This window comes from Papio anubis, chromosome 7 (assembly GCF_008728515.1).
Source record: "Papio anubis isolate 15944 chromosome 7, Panubis1.0, whole genome shotgun sequence".
Lineage (NCBI taxonomy): Eukaryota > Metazoa > Chordata > Mammalia > Primates > Cercopithecidae > Papio > Papio anubis.
In genome coordinates, this window is record NC_044982.1 from 128,620,682 (window position 1) to 128,648,090 (window position 27,409).

General features: G+C 44.0%; 1 protein-coding gene and 1 pseudogene across 1 annotated transcript in view; one reads left to right on the forward strand and one right to left on the reverse strand.

The window, feature by feature from the left end:
* Window positions 1-3,870: 3,870 nt before the first annotated feature.
* On the reverse strand, window positions 3,871-4,541 carry LOC116275661 (annotated as a pseudogene).
* Window positions 4,542-13,159: 8,618 nt separating this feature from the next.
* LOC116275810 (annexin A2) overlaps window positions 13,160-27,409 on the forward strand; it is a 49,363-nt gene continuing 35,113 nt past the window's right edge. The window contains exons 1-2 of the mRNA XM_031668576.1: window positions 13,160-13,255; window positions 26,566-26,624. Of these exons, the coding sequence (XP_031524436.1) occupies window positions 26,577-26,624 (48 nt within the window). The 5' untranslated portion in view covers window positions 13,160-13,255; window positions 26,566-26,576. The remainder of the gene's footprint in view (window positions 13,256-26,565; window positions 26,625-27,409) is intronic.

The window sequence follows — 27,409 nt, forward strand, 5'->3', positions numbered from 1 at the left end:
TGATCAAATACATACCTTCTCTCATGACTCTTTACCTGTTTTTATACTGGATGGTTTGTTTAAAACTAAACAGTCCCACCTCTCTACATTGTCACTTCCTGCTGATAGAGAATACATTGGTTTACGTTACATTTCCTCTTTCGTGGTTGTGCAATGACTTCAACTAACTATGAACAACTTTAATGCATTGGCAAAGATAGAATGGCTTACTTCCTTTCTCTAATGGTTAACTGTTCCTTGACAGAATTAGTCATTCTCTTATTGTATTGTCCTAGCACTTAGATTTCATATCTGATGCATTTGCCAAATTATCATTACATATTAACTTCCACTAGTCCTTAAGGAGGAGTTCGATGTTTCTTCCTGTTATGGATGTGCTGTGTAGTCCCGCCTGGCTTGGCATTTAGTGGATACTCAATGTTCGTTAACGTGAATGAATCTTGAGGGTTCCTTGATTATTATAATCAGGTAGATACTGGTAGCTTTTTCAGATGGTCAAAACCAATTAGTTTTCTTTATATATATATATATTTTTTCTTAGAGATAGGGTCTTACTCTGTCCTGGCCTCAAGCAGTTCTCCCACCTTAGCCTTCCAAAGTGTTGGGATGACAGGCCTGAGCCACCACACCCAGCCTGAAACTAGTTTTTTGTCTGCACAATGCATTTTTTTTTTTTTTTTACTGATTTCATAGAAAAATATTTATAAAACAATTGATAAACAGCAAAGTCCATGTAATTGGTAATTACTAGAATAGGGAGTCCTCTTTAAAAATATGTCTGAGTTAGGAGTATTCTAAATTTGCTTTCTTCATTGTTTTACAATTCTAACAGTTTTTCCTTAGAAGGGTTCTTTTCCCCCACCCTAGTTGCTTTAGCTGATGAATCACAGAAATCAGAGAAGGGGAAGACCAGTGAAGTCATCTGATTCATCTCCAAATCAGGGAGTGGAGCATTGGAATTTGGTGAAGACCGATCTCTCATTTGAAGAGAAAAGAGTTTTCTTTTGGTTTTTTTTGTTGTTTGTTTTCCAGCTTGAGCTGATTAGAGCAGCTTACCCATCTGTTTGCCTTTTGCTTCTAACACAATTCTGAGACCCACCCTTTTAGAAAGCAATCAGGTCTTCTTACCAACAGCCCCAGGAAAACCAGATGCCAAAGTACTCAGTAGTTGAACTAAAATTATACTACCTGAGTAATAAAGTTGATTTATGAATATCTTAGTGATTGTTTTAACTGAGTCTTAAAGAATTTCAGACTGTTTCAGCAGGGTCTTACAAATATAAGAGCTAGCAAGTAACTTACAGATGATCTGGGCCAAAATATTCTGTTCTCCAGAGGCTAAGAAACTAAAATTTATGTATGTATGTATTTTTATATTAACTGGCTCAGAAGGCAAAAACTAAAATTTAGATGTCAAAAAAATTGTCATTATGCTGCAGTCAGGAGTATAAACCTGTCCCTTCACTTTTCTCTCTATCACAATGTCACAGTATCTTCCCTCACAATGTTCTCTTCCACTGTCTTCTTCCTTTCCTCCTCCTTTTCCTTCCTATTCTTCTCTTTTTTGCATTGCTTGAAGAAATGGCAGAGATGATTTAGTATCCATGCCAGCGATTCATTCCAACCTCACCCAATCCCCCAGCATCACGATCACAGAGGCAGTGGATGCCACCTCAGCCCCAGCTGCAGCCTGTCCCTTCCCTCCTTGCTTCCCTCCTACTTGCATTTGTGTTCTTCCAGCCACAGAGCTTGGCTTCCTCCTCTGTTTAAATTCTGCTCTTGTATTTCAGACTTTTTAACAGATCATAGTGCCGTTGGCTTCTCCCTTGGTATCTAGCTTAGCTCTACTCCAACTTCTGAGCATGTTCTCCCAAAGCATCCCTGTACCAGCTCTGGCCTCTTGGGTTACAAAACTGGGTTCCATTCTGCTTGCTGCTTGCCAACACTCCCTGAAGAGTGGGGAGGAATATTTGCAGCCTATTGCTAGTGACAGCGTAAGCATGTCCCTAGTGTATATACCCATATTTAGCTACCTAAGTATGTTATCACAGGTTCACTTTATTAGAAAACTAAGTTCCTTTGCAACATACCGAAATTTAACAGTTGCCTGTTGTTATAATTATCTTAATGATATTTGACACAGCTTTATTTTACTTTAAAGTGATATTTCCCAATTGCAGCTACATGTTTAAATAATCTAGAAGCTTAATACATGCTGATGTCCCGCAATCCAAAGAGTCTGAATGAAAGCAACAACTTTATATGCATGTATGCAATTCCACAGGGATAGCCCTCTTAATTTGAACAAAGAAGGAATTCAGAGAAAGAAGGCCAATCATATTTGGTAAAAATGATCTATTGATCTACTTGTAAAGAGGTTTTATTATTAATAGTTTTATTATTCAAAGTACTTCCATTTAGAAATCCTATTGGGCCTTTTCAGTGAACAGATAAATCTTGTCTCTGTTTAGCAATATCCACGTGCATGTATATGATTAATCTGCTTAAATTATTACATTTGCATATTAAGGATCAAGTTTTTGAGCTAAAAGAGAATTTGATAATTTTTTAGTCAAAGACTCTTATTTTCCAGGTGAGGAATAGGACCAGAGAGCTTAAGTGACATGTCCAAGTACACCCAATTTATATAGGAGCTAGGACCGGAGCTCACGCCTCCTGTGTTCTATGATGATTATCAGAGTATCCAGTAATAGAGACCACTCCAACAACCTCAGGTCTCTTAACATGGAGACCATGTTATGAGCCCCACGCTGGGGTTACAAAGATGAACCGGGAGCTCCTAGTTCGATGGTGCAACCTGAAACATAAACAGTCATGGTACCAAGAGATAAAGGATGTAATACAAACAATACAAAGATTGTATGAAAAAAGAAATGTGCTCTACCCTTCCCGTAAACTTCGTGCTACAAGTTATCTTATTTAATATATTAACTTTCTTAGCAAGCTTTTTTCTTTATGCATTGTATGAAACATATAAGCATTGGCTCTGCCTAAGTTGTATTCTCATAGATTATAACTAGAAGAAACAAAATCACATGAGATTTTACAATATTGAGTGTTTTCTTTGTCAGCAGAGAGTGCTGTGATGTCCAGCTTTTCCTCTATTTATAGATTTTTAAATTATCGTTTTCTTAAATATACATGAAAAATACCATCAAAAAGATTCAAGTTTTCCCCAAAACCTGGCACGGGCTGTCATAATTTTTTTTTTTTTTTTTTTGAGACGGAGACAGGGTCTCGCTCCGTGGCCCGGGCGGGGGGGCCGGGTTCGGATCTCAGCTCACTGCAAGCTCCCGGGTTGACGCCATTCTCCTGCCTCAGTCTCCCGAGTAGCTGGGACTACAGGCGCCTGCCACCTCACCCGGCTAGTTTTTTTGTACTTTTTAGTAGAGACGCGGTTTCACCGTGTTAGCCGGATGGTCTCGATCTCCTGACCTCGTGATCCGCCCGTCTCGGCCTCCCAAAGTGCTGGGATTACAGGCTTGAGCCACCACGCCCGGCCGTGTCATAATCTTAAGTGTAAGAAGGCAGCCCTTCTTTTCACTAGTTATATGTTTTTGTGTTGTTGTTTTTTTTCCAACTCTTTTTAAAACTGTAGAAGGTGTCTGCATTGTTTACAAAAATCAAATAATGCAAACAAGCATATGTAGTAAAGGTGAACACTCTCCTGAACAAATACTTTTCCCAAAGCTAACCAATATCACTGTGGTGTACATACTTCCATATATTTTCATATATGTTTACATGAACCTGCCTATGCAGACATATATGGATATACACATAAATGTGTGAATACACATAAATATTAACATAAATAGAACCCAATTTAGTCATATTATTCTGTTTGACTTTTTTTTTTTTTTTGACTGTAAGTTTATTCAATGCAAAATAATCCTCTCCAATTTTACTGAGGTGGCTGACCATGTCCACGACCAAATCTGCCTCTAAAATGGAATTTGGTTGCTGACCTAGTCCCAGCCTCGGCTTTCTTGTGGGCATCAGCAGGCACAGCAATTCGCCTATAGTATCTCTGTCGGCTTCCCCTCTTGTGAGTCTTGCAGGTCGCTCACCCTCCAGACCTTTAGGCTGAGGCCTGCCAGTCTCTGGACGGCTGCAGCATAGAGTGGCAGGCACAGTCTCCGGGGATAGATGAAGGTAATCACGGAGACAGTGGAGATTCTCATTGGTAAGGTACCAGTAGAAATGTTTCCAGGCAAACTGTTCCTTCTTGTAGCCTCGGGACTTGAGAGACTGCATGGCCTTCATGACATGAACGCTGGGCACATTCTTGTCTGCCAGTTTTGGCTGCTTAGGCATGTGGACATCCTTCTTGGCCACCATGACTCCCTCCTTAAAAAGGAGTTCATGAATGGCAATCCGGTTCTTCTTAGGCATCAACATTTCGGCGACTGTAGGGTCCGGGTCCTGGGGCAGAAAAAAGGGCGATCTTTTTTTTTTGAGACTGAGTTTTTCGCTCTTGTTGCCCAGGCTGGAGTGCAGTGGTGCAATCTCGGCTCACCGCACCCTCCGCCTCCCGGGTTCAAGCAATTCTCCTGCCTCAGCCTCCCGAGTATTTAGGACAGTATTTTTCATGAAATAAAATATTTTGAGTGAATATGAAAACACACAAAAACATAGCTGCATTTTGAATGTTTTTATCTTTATTGAGTGTCTATCGAATGTATTTTGGGTGTTTTGAATTTTTTAACTTTGAAGACTGTATGTTGGTTAAAAAAATTCAAAGTTAAAAAAATTCAAAACACCAGAATACATTCAATAGACACTTAATAAAGATAAAAACATTCATAATGCAGCTATTTTTTTGTGTTTTCATATTCACGCAAAATATTTTATTTCATGAAAAAACTGTCCTATTTTGAATAGACTCTGTGGCTAAGAAATACATATTGTATTGCAGAATTTGGGTTTTTTTTTTTTCCTATTGATAACAGACACTTAGCAGCTAAATATTTGTATTTTCTATAAAATTAGATGGAAAAATCTAATGGTGGAAGAAACAATAGAGGCTGATAGGGTTTGAAATATTCATTCTCTGACATGCCAATGTATAAATGCAGTAAAATGTGCTGAGTTCAGAATAAGAAACTTACACCTCACATGGCACACGTATACATATGTAACAAACCTGCATGTTATGCACATGTACCCTAGAACTTAAAGTATAATAAAAAATAAAAATAAATAAATAAATAAAAACAGGAGGTCCCTAAGTTTTTCAGAAACTTTTATGGATACAATCTTATACTTGTGCTTATGTTCTCTGATAATAATTTTTTTTTTAAAGTCCTCAAAGGTAATATTTTGACATTTTGGAATTTCTGATAAGTAAATCATAATTTAATGTGGGAAAAAAAAAAAGAAACTTATACCTTAGGAAGCATCCCAATATTCCAGTGGGTTAATATAGAAATGATCTGGACAGAGTGGGCATCTGTAGCCAAATCCGTTTTCATGATGTTTTATATATCGTATTGTAACTTAGCATTCCAGCAAGACACAGTTTTACACTTACATTCTGCTTGTTCTTTCATTTAGCACTATATTTTGGAAATCCGTTCATGTCAGGACATATTGATCTACTCCATTCCTTTCAGCAGTTTCATTCCACTGAACAGATACTCTAAAATTAATTTAATTTAGCCTCATTGATGGCCACTTAGGGTGTTTCAATCTTAAAATGCTGATATAAATGTCCTTACACACATATTGTTATGGTCACGTAGAGCTCTCTCTTCAAGATAGCTTTCTTGAACCAACATCACTGCATCAGAGGGCATGAGTATTTGAAATATTGATAGATATTGACAAACCATCCTCCCACCAATAAAGTATGAAAATTCCCATTTTGCCCATTTTCACCACACCGAATACTATATATTTTAATTTTTGCCAGGTGAGTTTAAGTATGAACAAAGGCAAGGGAATGCGTTTATGGAGAAAAATCTGATAGTAACAGGTACTGGGTAAGATCATGTCAGTGCAAAGAGGAAACAACCAAACGCCTATCCTCAAGAAGCTCTTGCCTAGTTGCTGAGACCAACAAATTAAAAAAAAAACAATGTGAGGTGACAACTGCAAGAGGAGAGATTATTTTTAAAATGCCAAGAGAAGTAGCCAAATCGGCCTGAAGGGCTTGGGAAAGCCTTTGCTCTGCAGTAGGAAATAATATTTACTCTGAGGCTTGATGGATGAAGCAAAGTTCACCACTGAGGAAAGCAGGAAAGGGCATTCCAGCAGGAAAACAGGATGGAGGAAGGTACAGAGGCATGAATGAGCCTGGTCTGTCCAGCAGTGGCACATGGAGCGGTGAAGAGTGAAGATGTGGGGGAATGAGGCTGCCCAGGTAGGTCAGAGCCCTGCTGGGAAGTTTCTGGAGAGGGGTCATATAATCAGAATTATGTCTCAGAAAGAGAATTCTGGCTGTCTCACAGAGAATGAACTGAGGCCAAAAACGTCTGTTACAGCTGAGAAAGAGACATCGAATTCGCTGCAGATTTTTCCCAGGAAATGCCTCCAAACAAAATAGACATTGTGGTTTGTCCATACCAAGAGTACTCTGTGTGGTTTGGGTCATGACACGTGAATTCAACAAGGATTTCTTGAAGTCTTACTATGAGTTCAGCAAGGCTAGCTGCTTGCAAAGACTGAAAAGCCAGTGAAATAACTATGCCTTTTTTCAGCACCTACAATATACCAGACATTCTTTATACATTTTTTAATCTTTTTTTTTTTTTTTGCGATGGAGTCTCCCTCTGTCACCAGGCTGGAGTGCTGCGGTGTGATCTTGCCTCACTGCAACCTCCGATTCCCTGATTCAAGCAATTCTCCTGCCTCAGCCTCCTGAGTAGCCGGGATTACAGGCAAGCATCACCACGCCTGGCTAATTTTTGTATTTTTAGTAGAGACAGAGTTTCACCATATTGGCCAGGATGGTCTCGATCTACTAATCTCATGATCCACCCACCTCGGCCTCCCAAAGTGCTGGATTACAGGCGTGAGCCACCATGCCTGGACTTTAATCTTTACAATAGTCCTTAGTATCACACATGAGAAAACAGAGGCTTTCAAAGGTTTCACCTGGTCATATATCCTGATATATTTATAATTTGCGATTCATCCGTAAATAAGAGCTTTACACATCCAACCCTATTTTTTTCCCCCCGGCCCAGGACAGAGTCTTGCTCTGTCACCCAGGCTGGAGTGCAATGGTGGTACAATCTTGACTCACTGCAACCTCCACCTCCCGGGTTCAAGTGATTCTCCTACCTCAGCCTCCCAAGTAGCTGGGATTACAAGTGCCCACCACCATGCCCAGCTGATTTTTTGTATTTGTAGTGGTTTCACCATATTGGCCAGGCTGGTCTCGAACTCCTGACCTCAGGTGATCCACCCGCCTCAACCTCCCAAAATTCTGGGATTACAGGCGTGAGCCACCACGCTTGGCCTCTCTTCAGTTATTTCTTTGATAATTTTTCCCCTTCACTTTGCCTGTTCTTTCTTTTTAGAATTATTATTTGCTGTTTGCCAGTTACGTTTCCCAGATCCTTTTCCTCTTCTGGCCATGTCTTCAAATAGAAATATATGCGTACACTGATTGCATATAACAGGCTCAAGGAAATAATAGCATTATGTTAATGAGTGTCTAAATCATACAATGTAGTGGGCCTGGGGTCATGCTTATCTCACTGAAGGAGCGGTGGTATCTGAGAAATATGATGTAATGGACAAGGGAGTAGATTGAAAGTAGAAAAACATATTCTGGCCTCAGCTCTGTTCCTTACTAGTTTAAGGATTATGGTAGAATGTCTGCCAAGATGGTTGCCAACAATTCCTTCCACCCACTTACTCACATGTCATTCGCTTTATGAAGAGGTGAAGTCTATTTCACTTTCCCTTGCATCTGGGTTGTGTGACTTGCTTTGACCAACTTATGCTGGCATTCTACTGGAATGCAGTGGAAGTGACACTGTTTTAGTTCTAGGCCTGATAGCTTCCACTTTGACTTCTTGAAAACCAGCAACTACCCTACTGGAGAGAGGCCCTTCTCGATCTTGCAGCCTCATTTGGGTCTTCCTAGCTAAGACAGATCAGAGATGAACTGACCCAATGAACTCCACCTTCTGCAGAATCATGAACAAATAAATGGTGGTGGTTGTTTTAAACCTCTAAGATTTGGAGGCGGTCTATTTCATACTAATAGGTAAATGAAACATAACTGGTGCCTGGATGTGGAGTGTTGCTGTAATAAAACCCTAAAATATGTGACACTGACTTTACTGCCAGCTGGTAACTAGAGAGATGACTGTGAGTGGAAGTTGGTAGAGCAGTGAGGAAATTGCTATGGAGGACTGGAGAAGAGGCAAACTATATCACGTAGTGGCAGGATGTTTGACATTGCTGTTGCCTGTGGTGACACGAGTGATAGAATATGAAGCCTGGTGCAGTGGCACACGCCTATAATCCCAGCAGTTTGGGAAGCCGAGGTGGGTGGATCCCCTGAGTTCAGGAGTTTGAGACCAGCCTGACTAACATGGTGAAACCCCGACTCTAGCAAAAAAAAAAAAAGTGAAACTCAAAAAAAAAAAAAAAAACAAAAACAAAAACAAAGAAAAGAAAAGAAGATAGAATATGTGCCATTGAACTTGTGGATCTAGCCAAGGAGATTTTCAGGTAAAATGCTGAAAGTGCCAATGGGTTTTATTGCCAAAGGGCAAGATCTGTTTGGTTTTCAAGCAGAATTCTAGTCAGTAAAATGTTTGCAAAGTAAGAAATGGTATCTGGAGAAAGACCAAATCAAGATGTGGCTATAAAAACTACTTTTTTTTTTTTTTTTTGAGACAGAGTCTTGCTCTGTTGCCAGGCTGGAATGCAGTGGTGTAATCCCGGCTCACCGCAACTTCCGCCTCCCAGGTTCAAGCGATTCTCCTGCCTCAGCCTCCTGAGTAGCTGAGATCACAGGCATGCGCTACCATGCCCGGCTAATTTTTGTATTTTTAGTAGAGACGGAGTTTCACCATGTTGGCCAGGATGGTCTCGATCTCTTGACTTTGTGATCCATCTGCCTTGGCCTCCCAAAGTGCTGGGATTACAGGTGTGAGCCACCATGCCCGGCAACAACTTCTTTTTAAAGACTCCAAGAAAGATTTAATGTGGTGCTTCGAAGACCATCTCAGGGCTTTTAAGAATCTTAAGCGCATTGTCCCACTGCAGCCTGACATGTAAAGTAGAGAGAGATCTATTTAAAAAAAAAAAATGAATGTGAATCTTGGAACATGGAATTAAACCTCAGCAAGATTTACATAAATAAAGTTTTTGAGAAAATTTTATATAAATTTTGGAGCATGGTGTGAACCTTAATAAGCTATAGAAAATCCACATGGTTTTTAAGATACTTGTATTAATGAAAGAACTGCCAGCTTAAACCAGAAAAAGTGCAAAATGAGAAGAGGTTTCTAGACCTTTCAGTTTCTCCTGGCATGAATGAAGCAGACTGACAGAGCTGCTCAGCTACAAATATGGGCCATTCTTAAGAAAAGGAAATATATCTCAAAGGGAGGAGCCTAGATGTCAGAGGGCAAAACCAAAAACTTGTGTAAGGCAATGGATTAAAACAAGAATCAGCAAACTGCAGCCCATAGGGCAAATCCAGCCTATTGCTTGTTTTTGCACAGCCTGTGAGCCAAGAGGCCTGGCAGCTTCAGCTTTTGCTTCTAGAAGCCTGGCTGCCATGACTACCATGGTGGAGGAAAAGAGGAGAACCTGGAGGATGTAAGACCAAGGAAGAGAAAGGCCCAGCCTGGTCTTTGTCATTCTAGCATTCCCAGCTCAGTTGCCAGACAAAGGAAGCTGCTTTCAATCTTCCAACCCCATCTAAACTACCCAACCCAACAAGCTGTCCCCACTAGGTACTGCTTAAATTGCAGAATCACAAGCAAGTAAATGGTTATGTTTAACCATTAAGTTTATGGCCGGGCGCGGTGGCTCAAGCCTGTAATCCCAGCACTTTGGGAGGCCGAGGCGGGTGGATCACGAGGTCAGGAGATCGAGACTATCCTGGCTAACATGGTGAAACCCCGTCTCTACTAAACATACAAAAAACTAGCTGGGCGTGGTGGCGGGCGCCTGTAGTCCCAGCTACTTGGGAGGCTGAGGCGGGAGAATGGCGTGAACCCGGGAGGCGGAGCTTGCAGTGAGCCGAGATCACGCCACTGCACTCCAGCCTGGGAGACACAGCGAGACTCCATCTCAAAACAAACAAACAAACAAAAAAAAAAAACCACTAAGTTTATGAGGAAAATTTGTTATACTGCAAAAGTAACTGACACGAGGGCCTTGGGTGCATTATTTAATCCCTGGACTGGGCAGGAGATTTTATTTGGACTCCAATTTCTTCATATATAAAAATCAAGAGCCGGATATAGTAATTCGCGCCTGTAATCCCAGAACTTTGGGAGGCTAAGGTAGGCGGATCACTTGAGCCCAGGAGTTCGGGACCAGCCTGAGCAGCATAGCAAGACCCTGTCGTCTCTACAAATAATAGAAAAATTAGCCAGGCTTGGTGGTGCGGGCCTGCGGTCCCAGCTACTTAAGAGGCTGAGGGGAGAGGATTTCTTAAGCCTCCATAGTCAAGGATGCAGTGAGCCCTAATCACGCCATACATTCTAGCCTGGGTAACAGAGTGAGACCTCAAGTAAAAGATACAATAATAATAATAGCCGGGCGCGGTGGCTCAAGCCTGTAATCCCAGCACTTTGGGAGTCCGAGATGGGCGGATCACGAGGTCAGGAGATCGAGACCATCCTAGCTAACACGGTGAAACCCCGTCTCTACTAAAAATACAAAAAATGAGCCGGGCGTGGTGGCAGGCGCCTATAGTCCCAGCTACTTGGGAGGCTGAGGCAGGAGAATGGCGTGAACCCAGGAGGCAGAGCTTGCAGTGAGCTGAGATCCGGCCACTGCACTCCAGCCTGGGCGACAGAGCGAGACTCCGTCTCAAAAAAAAAAAAAAATAAAAAAATAAAAAAAATAATAATAATAATAGTAAAAATCAAGGATAGGGCAATTTAATCTCTAGGGCCCCTCCCTGTTTTAACATTCTATTATTCAGTGAATAATTGTATTCTATCATTCTATTACATTTAGTGAATGCCTATCATTGCTAGCTAGGTGCTAGAAGAGGTGTTGAGTGCAGCAGATAAAGTGCAAACAAAACAAAGTTAAGCACTTAAGAGAACAATATGGACAACAGCAGGCAATCTGAGGGCTGATGTAAACATTCTCCTCAACTGGGGGGGAAATAGTCTTCTGACTAATACTCAAAAGATCTTTTATACTGGAAGAACTGGCCTCACATTCCTCAGAAATAGCAAACTATGACTTCTAATAGCTTCATTTTTATGATAACATCAGTGCACATTTCTTTAGCATGAAGCAAAGCCTGGTGATTGTACACATCTATGGAAGTTTGGATTTGCTGCACGCCCAAGATGAGCACAAAATTCTTTTGGCCATTTGATGTCTTTTATATATTCCATATGATTTAAATTAAATTTTATCTTCTGTAAAAGGCCTATCACAGCACAGTTAGGAATAAGAGACTGTAGAACCTACCGTGAGATATACAGAAGGGAGGCTGAATCGTGCCCAGTATTACTGTCTGCCTGTGTAGCCCTAATCTTCCAAAATGTTCACACCACATAGGTAGACAAACACTATTTCTGACTTTGAAGCTTTCAGGCTACACTGAAGAGCTATAAATGTAAATCAGCAATTGTGCCCCAAGTGTTGCTTTATTTTCTATTTGGCCCTGTGGTAGGGCCCATTGTGTATAATTCCTCATGAAAGCGAAAGCATCGCGTATAATTCCTCGAGAAAGCGCTGCGTAACACAGAGCTCTGGGTGGGTTAAGAGACCCCAGTTGTGGCTGACTTTGCCTGTCTCACTCTATGACAGTGAGCAGAGCACTGAATATCTGTTGGCCTTGCTATCATTCTCTGATTCCCAGGAGTGAATTGACGCTCAACTGGAAAGTAAAAATGGATGTTAAGATAAATGGGAGATTAAAACACAGAATCATCAAAACCAGGAAAAAGAGCTGCAGGAAGTGAGTGTGCAAGGAGGGGTTTAAAAGACCAGCGAGAGGTCCTCGGGATTCTCAGCATTGCTTCCCTGTTAGTTTGGGGTTTGAATACAGTATCTGCGTCGTCTCACATACAACAAATAGGTGTTTGCCTGCACGTTGCCAACGTGACTCTTGGAAGAAAAGCGAGAAACTGCAAAACCGAGCAAAGGAGTTGGCTAAACGGCTGCAAGAAAAACACACACACACACACACACACACACACACCAGTCATGAAAGAAAGACGAGAGGAAAGTTCTTTGTTGAAACTCCGGGTTCAAAGCTATGGGCCCCACCCGGCTCAGGACCGCCTGCCATGAGGCCGCGCAGAGATGCCCCAGGCGCGGAGAGAAGCAGAGCACAGCCGTGCTAGAGACAGGGGCGCCTCCCTGGGCGGGACTGAGGTGGGATCCTGGTTCCTGGCTTTGGCCTCCCAGCCCGGGCTTGGGGCTTCCCGGCGCTGGGAGGCCGGGGCGGGCCAGGCTTTGCAGCACAGGGCGAATCTCCCTCCCTCCCCGCGCGTCCCCGGGGAACTGGCGGCCAGAGGTTAAGCTGACATGTTTGAAGACGGTAATGGGGCGCTGGATGCCAACAGTCCCAGCTCAGGGGAGTCCAGATTTATGTTTCTTGGAACAATTCTTTCCTCCACTGCATTAACGCCAGAAAAAAAAAAGCCACTTAAGCAAGTTCAGAGTCTACTACTGAAGTCTTGTTAATTTATTAACCCAAGCCGAGGCTGAGAGCTCGACGTGGCACTTAAGAAGTAAAATGAGGAAAGGAGGAAGAAACGGGGCCCCTGTAGGCCTCGGGGCAGCCTCGGCCGGGCTTTCTGGGAGGGCAGGGCCAGGGGCGCGGGGGCCGCTCCCACGTGGCGCGGCTCGGGAGCGTTCCTGGGCGCGGTCCCTGCGGGCCGGCGGGCCGGGGTGAGTCACCCCTGACTCCGGGTGGGAGCGGGCCGTATAAGGGGGAGGCGGGGCGGGGCGGGGCGGGCCTCGCCTCGCCGAGGGAGGATATGGCGAGTATAAAAGCCCCACCCAGGCCAGCCGGCTCTGCTCGGCATCTGGGGACGCTCTCAGCTCTCGGCGCACGGCCCAGGTAAGCGGGGCGCGCCCTACCCGCCCGCTACAGGCCGCCAGCTAGCGGGGTGCGGAGACGCTGGGAAGAAGGGTACCGCCTGGCAGGGAGGCTCCGGCGACTGGCCCCGGAGGCCGTCGGGGGCAGGGGACTGAAGGGACGGCTCACACTGGAGAGTCTTTTGGGGAGGGGGCTAAGGTGTTTGGGGCAGGCGTGAGGGGCCGCCGGGGCTCGGGCCGGGAGGGTCCAGGGTAGGGTGGGGGGTCGGGCTTCCCCAAGAAGTCCTTGCGGGAGCGGGGCGAGGCGGCGCGGGGAGGGGGGCGGAGGGAGGCCCCGCATTCCAGACGCTCCAGGCGCCGCCGAGGCAGGGCGTGGCCGCCCAGGAAGCTGTGGGTCCCCGGCGCAGCAGTAGCAGTGGGCTTTCCACCGCCCCCTAGGAGGTGCCCCCATCTGCTCTAAGTTACTGTACTCAGAACAAACGCGCGCTTGTGGAGTTGAACCGACCAGCAGGAGGGAAGTAGCGGGGGAAGATGAGAGGGGAGAATGTGAGTAGGCACCCCCCAGCCTCCCCCCCCAATAAAAGAAAACATAAAAACGTCAGTTATTCCCCTTGGTCTGGGTTATCTTGTAGCATAGCAACTTCGGATTTCACTCTACCTGGAGAGTTGCCCGCTTGTTTGAACACATTGGCATCAGGAAGGTAGTGTCCCCCATGATTCTGTGGGGAGGGTTGTCCTGTTACTCGCCATGATGTGACAGTGAGTCAGGAACTGAGGGTACAGAGAAGGGCGTGGCGCCCCGGGGCCGCTCCCTCCTGGCCTCTCAGTGCAGCTGGCCCCAGGGCTGGTGTGGAGGGCTTGGGTTCCATCAGCTGCCTGTTGAGACGAAGGAGGGGAACACCAGTTTCCTCATCTGGGAAGGTGGCTTAAGGATACCTGTTCTTACCACCACCCAAACAGGGTTATTGGAGATTCCAAAAAACACCGTCATTCGATAATAAATGTGTAAAGTACACAGAAAACACAAAGTGCTGTGCAAATGCAAAGTGTCATTTTTGTAGTCAGATTGCCATTTTAAAGCTGTGGGTGTCTGTGTGTGTAAAAGAGGAGTGGCCTCATGGGTGCACCCTGGGCCATTACCAAAAGCCTTAAGCTGTTGCTGTGCAAGGGCCTGGGCCCCAGACTGTACTGATGGATTCTGTTCACATGCGTGTGCTACTGTCCCCGTCTGGAACTTGGTGACTTGGAATGCAGAATGCACTTTCCCACTGAACCAGTGTTGCAGAAGGTGCTGACATTCTCAGGCTAGCCCTGAAAAACCTATTTAACATGCACTGCCTAATTATGGGGTTGGTGGTGGGGAGGTGGAGGGTAGTGAGGGGCAATATGTGTGTAGGAAGACTAAATCACTGAAATATTTTTCTGGAACTTTTTGTAGCTTTAAGATTGACACTGAGTAAATTATTTTAATTGGAAAATTATGTCTTTGCCCCTGTTCCACTTTCTTTTTTCCACCTTCCACCTCCTTAGAGATGCTCTTCTGTGACGTATTACAACAGCCATCCAGGCCGGTCCAGTTACGCTGCATTCCTTCCTCCTTCCCATTTCAGCAGACCTGCATCCAGCTAGAGGCTAGCAGATTGAATCAATATTCATTAAGTTAGAAATGGTTGGTGGTCCTAAGAACCTCAGCAACCCAGAGGAGTCCTGTTATTTAAAAAACAACAGGCCGGGGCGCAGTGGCTCACTCCTTAATGCCAGCACTTTGGGAGACCGAGGCGGGCGGATTACAAGGTCAGGAGATCGAGACCATCCTGGCTAACACGGTGAAACCCCGTCTCTATTAAAAACACAAAAAATTAGCTGGGCGTGGCGGCGTGCGCCTCTAGTCCCAGCTGTTGGGGAGGCTGAGGCAGGAGAATGGCGTGAACCTGGGAGGCGGAGCTTGCAGTGAGCCGAGATCGTGCCACTGCACTCCAGCCTGGATGACAGCCAGATTCCGTCTCAAAAAAAAAAAACAAAAACAAAAACACAAAAAAAAACCAGCGATGCTGGGCGTGGTCGTGGGCCTGTAGTCCCAGCTGCTCAAGCTAGAGGATCTCTTGAGTCCAAGGCCAATGTGAACAACATAGCAAGACCCAGTCTCAAAAAATAAATACATAAAATAATTTAAAAAACCTTGTTCACCTAAACAGATCTATAATTTATAGAACTCAAAGTGGTAATATTCCGGCAGTATGAAGGAAGATTTTTGGTAAGACTGGGGCAGCAGAGGTGCCCTTGATGGGCAAGGGCCAAGAGTGTTAACACAGTCCTGCTTAATAATTTTTTCCCTTCTTCCAAGTCTGTTGATTATCTAAAGGTCAAGGGTTTCTCCAAGTGTCCATTGCATCTGCAGTGGAAGGGTGTGACCATCTATGTGCATTTTTACAATCGGAGGTTTGTGATTTGGAGACCGTCTAGATTTTGTAATTTCCTGCAGTGCCAAGTAGCCTGCCTGTGGTAAATGCCCAGGAAATATTGCTGACTCACTGACTTTGATTAGGAGCTCAGTCTTGGACTGGAGTCTCAATATTTAACATCTTGTGTCTTTGAGCTATTAAACTGTGGTATCGATTGACATTAGGCTTGCACTCATGGCCGTTAGTTTCCTGGCTAATTTCTGATTTAAGCCGTTTTCCTGGCAAAGTAGATATGCTTCTATAATTGCTATTGATTTTGAGGGCTGTAGGCTCTCACCATTGGGCCTAGAATCTGGCACTAATGCATTGTCTGGAGCCTTTGTTCTCTCTGTGCTTGTGCAGAGCCTGGAGCCTGCGGAGACATTTTTCATTAAGGGAGAGTGGGATTGTCACAAAAGGAGTCTCAGGCCCTAGTGGGCTGCTTTAAACAACCATTTATTCCACAAAATGTTAATCACCTCCTGTGTTCCACTCATAATTATGGGCACTAGGGATACAGCAGTGAACAACACAGACTCCCCTCTGACAGCCCCCAAAATCCCTGCTCTTTAGACCTTAAATCTGGCGGAGAAAGAAAAGAGACAACAGGGGCCGGGCGCGGTGGCTCAAGCCTGTAATCCCAGCACTTTGGGAGGCCGAGGCGGGTGGATCACGAGGTCAGGAGATCGAGACCATCCTGGCTAACATGGTGAAACCCCGTCTCTACTAAAAAATACAAAAAACTAGCCGGGCGTGGTGGCGGGCGCCTGTAATCCCAGCTACTCGGAGGCTGAGGCAGGAGAATGGCGTGAACCTGGGAGGCGGAGCTTGCAGTGAGCCGAGATCGCCACTGCACTCCAGCCTGGGTGACACAGCGCGAGACTCCGTCTCAAAAAAAAAAGAAAAGAGACAACAATTCCAAAAAGTGAATTTTTGGATTTTAAACTTTATATTTTCCCAAATTAATACCAGTTTCTGAACTTGGCAGGGATTCATTTCCCTTTTAATCCAGCTGTTCCACAGACCTAAACTTCATCTTTTGCCTACCTCGGGGAAGTTTTGCTTAAAGTTATGGTGTCTTAAGCTGCCTTCCAGATTCAGTTGTGAGAATTAAATAGAAATGGAATGTTCCTCTTTTTCTCACATGAGAATCCTCTTCACTTTCCCTGGTGCCACACCCTATTCTAGTTGTGGGCCACACCAAAGGAAATTCCAGTCCTTAAAAAAATTCTTTCCACCCATTCACTGCCTGGTATGTTTTTTCTTCTGCTGTTGCCAGAGGCAGTCCTCATCTACTTTCTGGAGGGACAGGTCAGCAGTAGGGGTCAGGAGATGTCCATATTTGTCCTTCTGGGTGGTTCCATCAGATTACTTCCAAATCTCCCTTCTAGGATACACCCTGAAGCCTTTTTTTTTTTTTTTTTTTTTTTTTGAGATGGAGCCTTGCTGTGTCATGCAGCCGGGAGTGCAGTGGCACGATCTCGCCTCACTGTAGCCTCCGCCTCCCAGGTTCAAGTGATTCTCCAGCCTCACCCTCCCGAATACCTGGGATTAAAGGCACCTACCACCATGCCGAGCTAATTTTTGTATTTTTAGTAGAAACAGGGTTTCATCATGTTGGCCAGGCTGGTCTGGAACTGTTGAGCTCAAGTGATCCGCCCGCCTTGGCTTCCCAAACTGCTGGGATTACAGGCATGAGCCACTGTGCCCAGCACACCCTGAAGCTTTTAATCCAGCTGAGCTTAACCTTGTTAGAGCACAAGTCGGTAGCACCCAGGTGGCCTGAGTTTTACTCCAGGTGTGGTGTAGAAATTTCTGATGCTAGGGAGTGACTGTGATATGAAAGCCCTTTGTCCATGCGCTTTGTCTCCCTGCCACACCCAGGCTACACACTAACAGCTCAGAGGAAATCAGAGTCCTAAAGCCGCTCATACATCCTGCCACTTTGATCCCTTCTTGCCAGGAGTTGTAGGTTACATTCCCATGTTGTCCTACGGACAGAGCTAGGACCCAAGTAGCCCTGACTGCACAGAGGTGGGGGCCATGGCTATATATTGATAAGAGGCTGCCCCGAAGGCTTTGCTAAGATTTGCAGATGTTGATGATTTAAGCCTCCAGCTCTGAATGCGTGGAACTGGAACTGCATTTGAAATGTCCAGCCTGAGGGGGAGAGAAAACTGAGGAAGGAGAGTGTGTTGGAAAAGAAGAAAAAAAGACTTTCTAATATAGAAAGATCCAGTATGTGTAAACCATCTCAAGATGAAATTGAATGCCTGTCGTGTGCCAGGCACTATGCTCAGATCTATGAGAAAACAGGAAGGAGTAGGTTGGAAATGCTGTGAGCAGATAATATGGAACACAGACTTTACACACGCAACTGTAATGTTGCACAGACACACAAAAAGCTGCAGAAGCACGGGGCAAGGAGGAGTGTGTGAGAAAGGTGGCATTCATGATTTTCTGTATCCTAAAGACTCATTCGTGTGTCAGCTAATTAAGATTGAGGTTCCTGGTGGAGGGAACTTAGAAAGTGCTGGCGTGTTTAGGGAAGAGTTAACAGTCCAGTTAACTCTTCTGTGCAGGGTGCCTGTATGCGTGCGTGTGTGTGTGTGTGTGTGTGTGTGTGTGTGTGTGTGCAGAAGGTATTTAAGGAAAGGTAGGTAAGTCCACAGTGTGGAAGATCTTGAATGCTGACATTGGACTTTTTTTCTGTAGGTGGCCAGGCCCTGCTGAAAATACAATATGTGGGCCATAAAACACTGAAATTGAGTTGTAGACTCAAAGTCCCGGATTTCCCAACCCTGAAAGTGCTTCATGCCAAGTGACATCATTCTTCCTGCCAGTCTCTTTCCACCCACTCCAACCCCAGATCAGGAGACCAGCAGAGAAAGGCTGTGAGAGCATGAGGCTGCAACAAGTCAGTAGGGAGCAAACAAATATTGATTCAGATCAGGCCACAGAAGAGACAAGCTAGAGCAAGTGCTGTGTGTCCCTCCTGCTCGGTTTGATCAAGGCCACTGGGCCGAATTCCAGGAATTCTGGGGAATGAGTTGGCCCTGTGACTCAGTCATTAATCAAGACCAGAAAACCAAGGGGAATAGTATCTGCTTTCAAAAAGCTTCTGTTAATAGAGATGCAGTAGGTGGGTGGAGGATGGAGTACAGTGGGAACCCCTCTCCCCACCCAGTACATGCTTTTTTTTTCTGTTTTATTTTTTTATTTTTATTTTTTTTTTTGAGACGGAGTCTCACTGTGTCTCCCAGGCTGGAGTGCAGTGGCGCGATCTCGGCTCACTGCAAGCTCCGCCCCCCGGGTTCACGCCATTCTCCCGCCTCAGCCTCCCAAGTAGCTGGGACTACAGGCGCCCGCTACCGCGCCCGGCTAGTTTTTTGTATTTTTAGTAGAGACGGGGTTTCACCATGTTAGCCAGGATAGTCTCGATCTCCTGACCTTGTGATCCACCCGCCTCGGCCTCCCAAAGTGCTGGGATTACAGGCTTGAGCCACCGCGCCCGGCCTTTTTTCTGTTTTAAATTCCAGTGTGGCCTGTAGACTGTGAGTCCAGGACTGTGTACAGTAAGAGCTTTGATGGAGAAAATCAACTCTCCATACTCCCACCCCTACTCATTTTTGCTTTAAAATCTTCATTTGAATCATCCAGTCCCTGATTGATTCATCATGGTTGCTAGCCATCTGTTTTGTGGTAACGCATCAACACTCCACATTTAAACTGCGAAGTGGGCGTGTCCATGAAACTTCTGGATTCGACTCAGGTTTGCCTGTGCAGACCAGCCCTGTTGCAGTATGTTTTTTTTTGTTCAGATTAACATTTGGGCTTTCTGGAGCTGGTTCTGATTTCAATTCAGTAGAATGTGTTTTTACTATTTGAAGTGTTGACTTTTAAGTTTTCTTTTGTTTAACTTTTTTGTAAACTTTTACCCTTCTTTTTGGGAGTGAAAACTGCTTCACTTGTCCTTTTTTTTTTTTTGTAACCGCACTTTTGTAGTGAAGCAATAAAATACAATGAAATCTATAGAGTTTTTTTTTTTTTTAAAGAACAAACCCTTTAATTATTAGGTTGGTACAAAAGCAATTGTGGTTTTTGCTATTAAAAATAATGGCAGTTACTTTTGCACCAACCTGAATAATATAGTTCTTATGTTGAGTGTAAATGACTTTTCTCAATAACTGCACGGATTTCATTAATGATCAGCCTTGCACTGGGGGCTTTTCTAGCCGGGCATTCACAGTCTCATTTATCAACCTTTTCAAGGCAGAAGAAACTGTTGTTTTCGTTAGGGTGGGGACAAGTGACCTGTTTTCCTAACCAAGTAGTGAATGATTTTAAACCAGTTTGAGGTGGGTATGGCTCTTATCAGTAAGTCTCCCTGTACCTCTAGTTTGTTTCCTTAAACAGAAAAACTTTCTCTGATAAAGGGCCATTGTAATGATGTTGTCTAGTGACCCAGCCCTCCCTGGGAATGGAAGGCCCTGATGTGTAGATGTACTCATCAACAGATTGAATTTGCTGATTTTTTTTTTTTTTTTCTTGTTTGCGAGTTGAAACCGGTCGGCCAGCTGGGTGAGGTTGAAGTGTTGGAAAGAATGGTGCAAACTGCCATTTTCATGTTCTTTAGAGAAGTGTGCCAGAAAAGGAGTAGTGGTTCTGCTTTTAATGGATTTATGAATTTTACACGGTGATGAGGAGTGAGTAGAGGTGGAATTGTCTCATACAGCATGTAGACTTCATTTTTAATTTTCATTCGTAACAATAGGTACATTAAAGTCAGAGTAGTTGTTTTCAGTAAGAAAATTCTGCCTCCAGAGCAAATGTTTTGGTGAATAGGTAAATATGAGTACTGAGTCCCAATCACTTTGGCTCATCAGTATTTCCATAGGCAAGCTTAACTTTGCACCATTCAGAGACTTATATTTTAGGTTCCCCACAGGGCACCCCACTGGACATGGCTCATTTTCCAGCGTGTTCTCTTGTTCTCCTGCCACCCTGGGGCATTCTTCCTCTTCCCTTCTCCCCAGGCCTTCCCCCTTGCTTTAAGGCTGTGAGTCACCCGTCTCAGCTGTGATTCACCATTCTCAGCCTAGGCAGTCAGCACCTCCCTGTTAAGCCCTTAACTAATCCCTCTCTGATGACTATGATCTTTCTCTCTGTGTCTTAATCACTTGGAATGAAGAACCGTTGTGGTGAGGTTGAAAGGGCATTGGCTCAGGAGTCTGGGGATCTGGGTTTTGGCCCTGCCTCAGCTGCTTATTCACTGGGTGACCCTGCGCTAGACTTTCAGTGTGTCACAGAGGCACGAAGAGAAGAGAGCTCAAAGGTCCTGCAGGGAGGAAGTCTGCATTTCACAGTTTTATAAGTGTCTTTTGTATCCTTTCATATTTTGCAGGCTCAGCATGTGCTTGGTATGGGTTCGTTGATTAATTCCTTCAGTATTACCAGTGTTTGTAACCTACAGTAGCACTGCCAAGACTTCCTTTTCCTGCTTTCAAGGATAGCAGCACACTGACAAATTCTCATTAGTCAAATATACTATATTAGACTAATGTTTTAACAAACAGTGAATCGCACATCGCAAAGCCAACTTCGCAATATTTGATCATATGCAAAATGACTTTGCATTGCTAGGGGATTTGATGGAGTGGTGAAGCAAGCACTGTATTTTATTTCTTTTTATTTTGTTTTTTGGACCTCAAGATTTTATTGTCCTCATAATAAAACAAAAGATGACGCTTAGAACTGGATCACTTGGCCCTTTCTTTTGTGATGTCCTCCCAGTTGAAAATGTTCGCATGTCTTCACAGCCAGCATTTTCTTAGATCTGCAGATGGGCTCAGCACACTCAAGCCTCAGCACAACCTCCTTTGTAGTTTTAGCCATTTTCCAGAAAATTGGCTTAGTCTGCCCACCATAGTCACTCTGCTTCTTGTCATAATGCCGCTTTCCCTTGGGCATACAGGGAGTCCTGGTACTGGGCCATTTGGTGGGGTTGGTGCTTGCCACACTTCTTATAGAAAGTGCAGTAGGTTTTAGGAATGTTCACCGTGTTTTCTGGAAGGCTATCGGCATGGGAGGAAAGAGGCCATCTTTTATTTCTAGGGTAAAAATGTTTGCCATTAAACTCGCATGAAGTAGGAAATATTTATATGGATACAAAAGGCACCTGCGTGGGATAATGTCACGTTTCATAGATACTGCTTTGTGCTAAGTGTGACTTTGTGGTTATTGTGATGTTTGTGTGTCTTTTTTCTGCAGAATGGTTATAAATAATATAAATGTTATGCAAAATAGCAACTCATTGTTTTCAAGTTGATTTAGCACCTACGTTATGTAAAGATACTCTTAAATCTGTAGGGGGACTGGGACTACGCAGGGAAGATGAGGTCAACCATATACTCTCTACTGCTGTGAATTGTACCTATACATTTGCCATTTGAATACTTGGCACGTGTAGGGCACTTAAAACATTTCTGCCGAATGGATGAATTAAGTGGTATCAAAAAGTGCCCTGGCCCTGAAAGGCAAGATAGAGTTCTGTGGAGTGGGGGTCATGGTGACCCTGTTGGAGCAGATACTAAAGTGGTGGTGACTGTGGACAGGCAAGTCCCACTTTGGCCCTAGTCTACTTTAGCTGGGGAGTGAACAGAGGGAACCGAGGCTGGATTCTGATGCTCATCTTTGAAGGCTGGGCTCTGCTGGAGGACTGATTTCGAATGATGTTGAACGATTTTGACAAGATTAAATAGAGTTAGTTGATGGTGGCATGCAGGACTAATTTGATGGAAGAGCAGCACCGTTGTGAAGGTGAAACCGAAAGGAAGATTTGTGGGGCTTTTAACAGTCTCAAGGTGTTGTGGCTGTGAGAGAAGAATTAACATGAATGGAGGGTGTGAAGAAGCCTATCAGATTGTGTTTGATCTGCACAGTACTGGGGAGTCCCATGTGGGAGCCGGGTAGGCAGCAGTCTACAAAGCTCAGAGCTTGAAAGACAGCTTGAAAGAACAACACAGTGAAAAGTTACGGTGTCTCTAGTTGAGATTTTCTTTTTTTTTCTTTTTTTTCTTTTTTTTTTTTTTTGAGACGGAGTCTCGCTCTGTCACCCAGGCTGGAGTACAGTGGCCGGATCTCAGCTCACTGCAAGCTCTGCCTCCCGGGTTCACGCCATTCTCCGGCCTCAGCCTCCCGAGTAGCTGGGACTACAGGCGCCTGCCACCTCGCCCGGCTAGTTTTTTTGTATTTCTTAATAGAGACGGGCGGACAACGAAGTAGCCAGGATGGTCTCGATCTCCTGACCTCGTGATCCGCCCGTCTCGGCCTCCCAAAGTGCTGGGATTACAGGCTTGAGCCACAGCGCCCGGCCTAGTTGAGATTTTTAAACATCAGAACTGATGTGAGGTACCTAATTTCATAAAAAGTGGAATTTAATCTATACTAAGTGGAAACAACTCTGTTTGCAACTCTGACTTGCTGGTCCTCTGTGTTTGCTTTTGTTTTACGTTTGACATTTTTTATTTTTTATTTCTTGCCTGTTTACGGTAGAGACTAGAATTCTGCACGGCAGATGACAACAGTTTCTCCCCTGCTGCAGACCTGGTCCAGTTCTGACTGAGTCCAGGGGTGATAGTTAAGGCCAGGGCTTGGGTGGTTTGATGTGAGTCCTAGGAATAGGAATTTCACTCTGCTTTGGTAATTCTCGGGCTGAGGGATGCTGATGAGACCCTCTAGAATGTTTCTTGGTTCATGTTGAAGTTGGAGATTTCTTGCTCTGTCAAGAAGACTGTCAGCCTGGGCAACATAACGTGACATTATCTCTACTGAAAAAAAAGAAAGAAAAAAAAAAAAGCCAGGTGTAGTGGCACACACCTGTAGTCCCAGCTACTTGGGAGGCTGAGGCAGGAAGATCTCTTGAGCCCTGGAGATTAAGGCTGCAGTGAACTATGATTGCACCACTGCACTTCAGCCTGGGTGACAGAGAGAGAAACCCGGTCCAAAAAAAAAAAAAAAAAAAAGGGCTGGGCGTGGTGGCTCACCCTGTAATCCCAGGGATTTGGCAGGCTAAGGCGGGAGGGATTGCTTGAGCCCAGGAATTCAAGACCAGCCTGGGCAACATAGTGGGACCCTGTCTCTACTGAAACATTAAAAAAAGAAAAAAGGAGAAAAAAAGAAAAAAAGTCAAGAAGACTCAAACTTGTGGCTGTTACAAAGGTTTTGGGATTAAGATTGGGTTACGGCTCTCTGAGATCCTCTGGACCAGTACTACTCAATAGAAATAGAACGAGAGCTTCCTATATTGAAAATTTTCTAGTACCTACATTAAAAAAAGGCAAAATAAATGGGTGAAATTAAATGGAAATAAGATATACTCAAGATACCATAGTTGTAATTGTAATATATGATCAATATATAAATTATTGGGCTGGACACAATGGTTTATGCCCGTAATCTCAGCACTTGGATCACTTGAGGCTAGGAGTCCGAGACCAGCCTGGGCAACATAGCATAGACCCTGCCTTTACCAAGAAAGAAATTATAAATGAGAGATTTTATATAGTTTTTTCATACTATGTCTTCAAAATTCAGTATGTCCTTTACACTTACAGCACATCTCAGTTTGAACTGACCACATTTCAGATCCTTTGTAGCCACATGAGGCTGGTGGCTGCTGTATTGGATGGTTCTGCCACAGAGCAAGACTTTTTAAAATGGTCTTTATTTTTTTTGTTTGTTTGTTTGAGACAGTGTTTTGCTCTTGTTGCCCAAGCTGGAGTGCAGTGGTATGATCTCGGCTCACTGCAGCCTCTGCCTTCTGGTTTTAAGCTATTCTTCTGTCTCAGCCTCCTGAGTAGCTGGGATTACAGGCACCCACCACCAGGCCTGGCTAATTTTTGTATTTTTAGTAGAGACTAGGTTTCACCATGTTGGCCAGGCTGGTCTCTATCTCCTGACCTTGTGATCTGCCTGCCTCAGCCTCCCAAAGTGCTGGGATTACAGGTGTGAGCCACTGCACCCGGCCGATTGTCTTCATTTTTAGGAAAGTTTTAGGTTCATGGCAAAGTTGAATGGAAAATACAAAGAATGCCCATGTTCCCCTGTTCCCACACACGTATAGCCTCTACTGTCGACATCCTGTATCAGGGTGGTACATTTGTTAGCGCTGATGGACTTACATTGACACATCATTATCACTCGAAGTCCGTAATTTACATTAGCATTCACTGTTAGTGTTGTACATGGATTTTGACAAATATATGGCATGCATACACCATTACAGTATCATATAGAATCATTTCACTGCCTTAATAATCCTCTTTGCTCTACGTATTCATTTCCTCCTCCCCTGAATCCCTGATCTTTTTGCTGTCCCCGTAATTTTGCCTTTCCCAGAATGGTGTGAAGTTGGAACTCTGCACTATGTTACCTTTTCAGTTGGCTTCTTTCACTTAGCAATGTGCAATTTAGGTTCCTCAGTGTCTTTTCATGGCTTGGTGGCTCATTTCTTTTCAGCGCTGAATAATATTTCATGTCTGAATGTACCAGTTTATTTCTAGAGCAATACTTTTTACAAACCAGCATTATACCCCATCGGTGGGACAGATTGGGGTGGGGAGGCTGTCTGAGAGTTGTGAGTGTGAGGGAAGTGGAAGGTCTTTGACTGACTTCACTGTGCATAAAAAGCTTCTGTGAGCATCAAGAAGAGAGGAGTAGTCTAGGGGAGAGCCCAGGAATGAGAATCTTGCAAAAATACATCCTTCATCACAACTAGTCAAATCCTCTCCTCTTACATTTCCCCACTTTCTTCCCACACCAGGCCTGGGATCTGCTTAGTCCAAAATGTTCCTATAAGTTAGCAAATATCAATGTCAAATACTCTCGCCAAACCAGTTTTATGAAAATACTTAGACTAAGCAAACTGAAGAGAATAGAAAGCTGAATTTGCATGTGTGCAGTTTCCTTGATCAAAGAATATTAAGGAAAAAGAGACCAAAGCAGGAGTCGCTGCAATTTAAATGGCATTCCTGTCTATTTCAGGACGCAGCTCTGCTTTATTTTCTTTATTTTTGGGGTGATTGTGTTGATGACCTGTCTTGTCTCTGTTGAGATAATTTACCACCAATTGAGCACTCCTTATCGGCAGGGATTGGGCGTATCAGTTCCGAGAACTGTTTGATTGCAAAGCTGGAAAGCCGATTCATCAGGCTGTCGTTTTGCTGCCCCATTAAGTATATTAACTGGAAGAAGATGACTTCATTTCAGCCATTTCGAATCTTAAATACAACAGATTCAATTCTTTATGGAATGAGTTAAGGTCAGAAAATCTGTCCATCGTCTTTCTCATAAATACTTTAATATCTTCCAAGTATCATTGGACTAAGAAAGTAATTATGGGTAATAATAAAGGTTCCAATTAAGAATTAGGGCAACATGAAAATGCTACTAATTTCAATTCACGTTGTAGCTTTCAGGTCCTTCTCAATATATTTAATTACTTATGAGAAATATAGAAGTAGTGGCTGGTTTGGCAAGCCCATCACCTTTTATGAGAAGTAGAAGTCTCAGTTTTATCCTGTCTGAACAGGTTGCATTAGCCACGGGGAACATTTTGTTTTTGTATTCACAAATCAGTCTCCCCAGGTTCTGTTTACACAGAGGAAGAGAAAGACTGGCTAGTTTAGTAGTCCATCCCAACCCAAGGCAGACCATCTCTGAGCTTTAGTTTTTTTCAATCATAAGATGAGAATTGCATCTATTTGCAAAAAATACTCTAATATCCTCAGATGAAATGGTCCAAGGAGTAGAAATTAGCATAATGAATCGCTGTGCTTCAGAGTAAAGGAAAGCCTCTTCATAAAGACTTTTTGATGTACTTTTTTTCCAGCTTCCTTCAAAATGTCTACTGTTCATGAAATCCTGTGCAAGCTCAGCTTGGAGGGTGATGTAAGTATATGAGTTTCACTTTATGTAATTTTTGCAAGTTGGACATCTCTGGATAACTATGTTACTCTCTTTCCTTGTACATCTAAGGAAGATGGGGACGTTTCAGACAGTCATCATTTGGTTCTCCTCTTTCTCAGTACTTCAGCTGTTCCTAGTAGTTCAATTTGAAGGAAATATCATGGCACTGGAAACTTTTCTTGGCCTCACATTAAAATTGGACAGAATTAGTGACACTGGAATGGCTGGAATTTTATTCTGCCATACTTAACATGTCATTGGTAATAATTGTTACGATGATACATGACTTTTAATGTCATGTCCTGGGATTGTATTACTGGTTGGCATAAGCCACAGCCATATCAAAAATAATTCTGCATCTTTTGGATTTCTTACAGTGTCCAGGAAGTTATTCCAGATGAGGGCTTATACTTTTATTTATTTATTCATTTATTTTTTGAGACAGAGTCTCACACTGTCGCTAGGCTGGAGTGTAGTGGCACGATCTCGGCTCACTGCAACCTCTACCTCCCGGATTCAAGCGATTCTCCTGTGAGTAGCTGGGACTACAGGCGCGCACTGCCACACCCAGCTAATTTTTGTATTTTCAGTTGAGACTGGGTTTTCCCAGTGTTGGCCAGGATGGCCCGCTGCCTCACCCGGCTAGTTTTTTGTATTTTTTAGTAGAGACGGGGTTTCACCGTGTTAGCCAGGATGGTCTCGATCTCCTGACCTTGTGATCCACCCGTCTCGGCCCCCCAAAGTGCTGGGATTACAGGCTTGAGCCA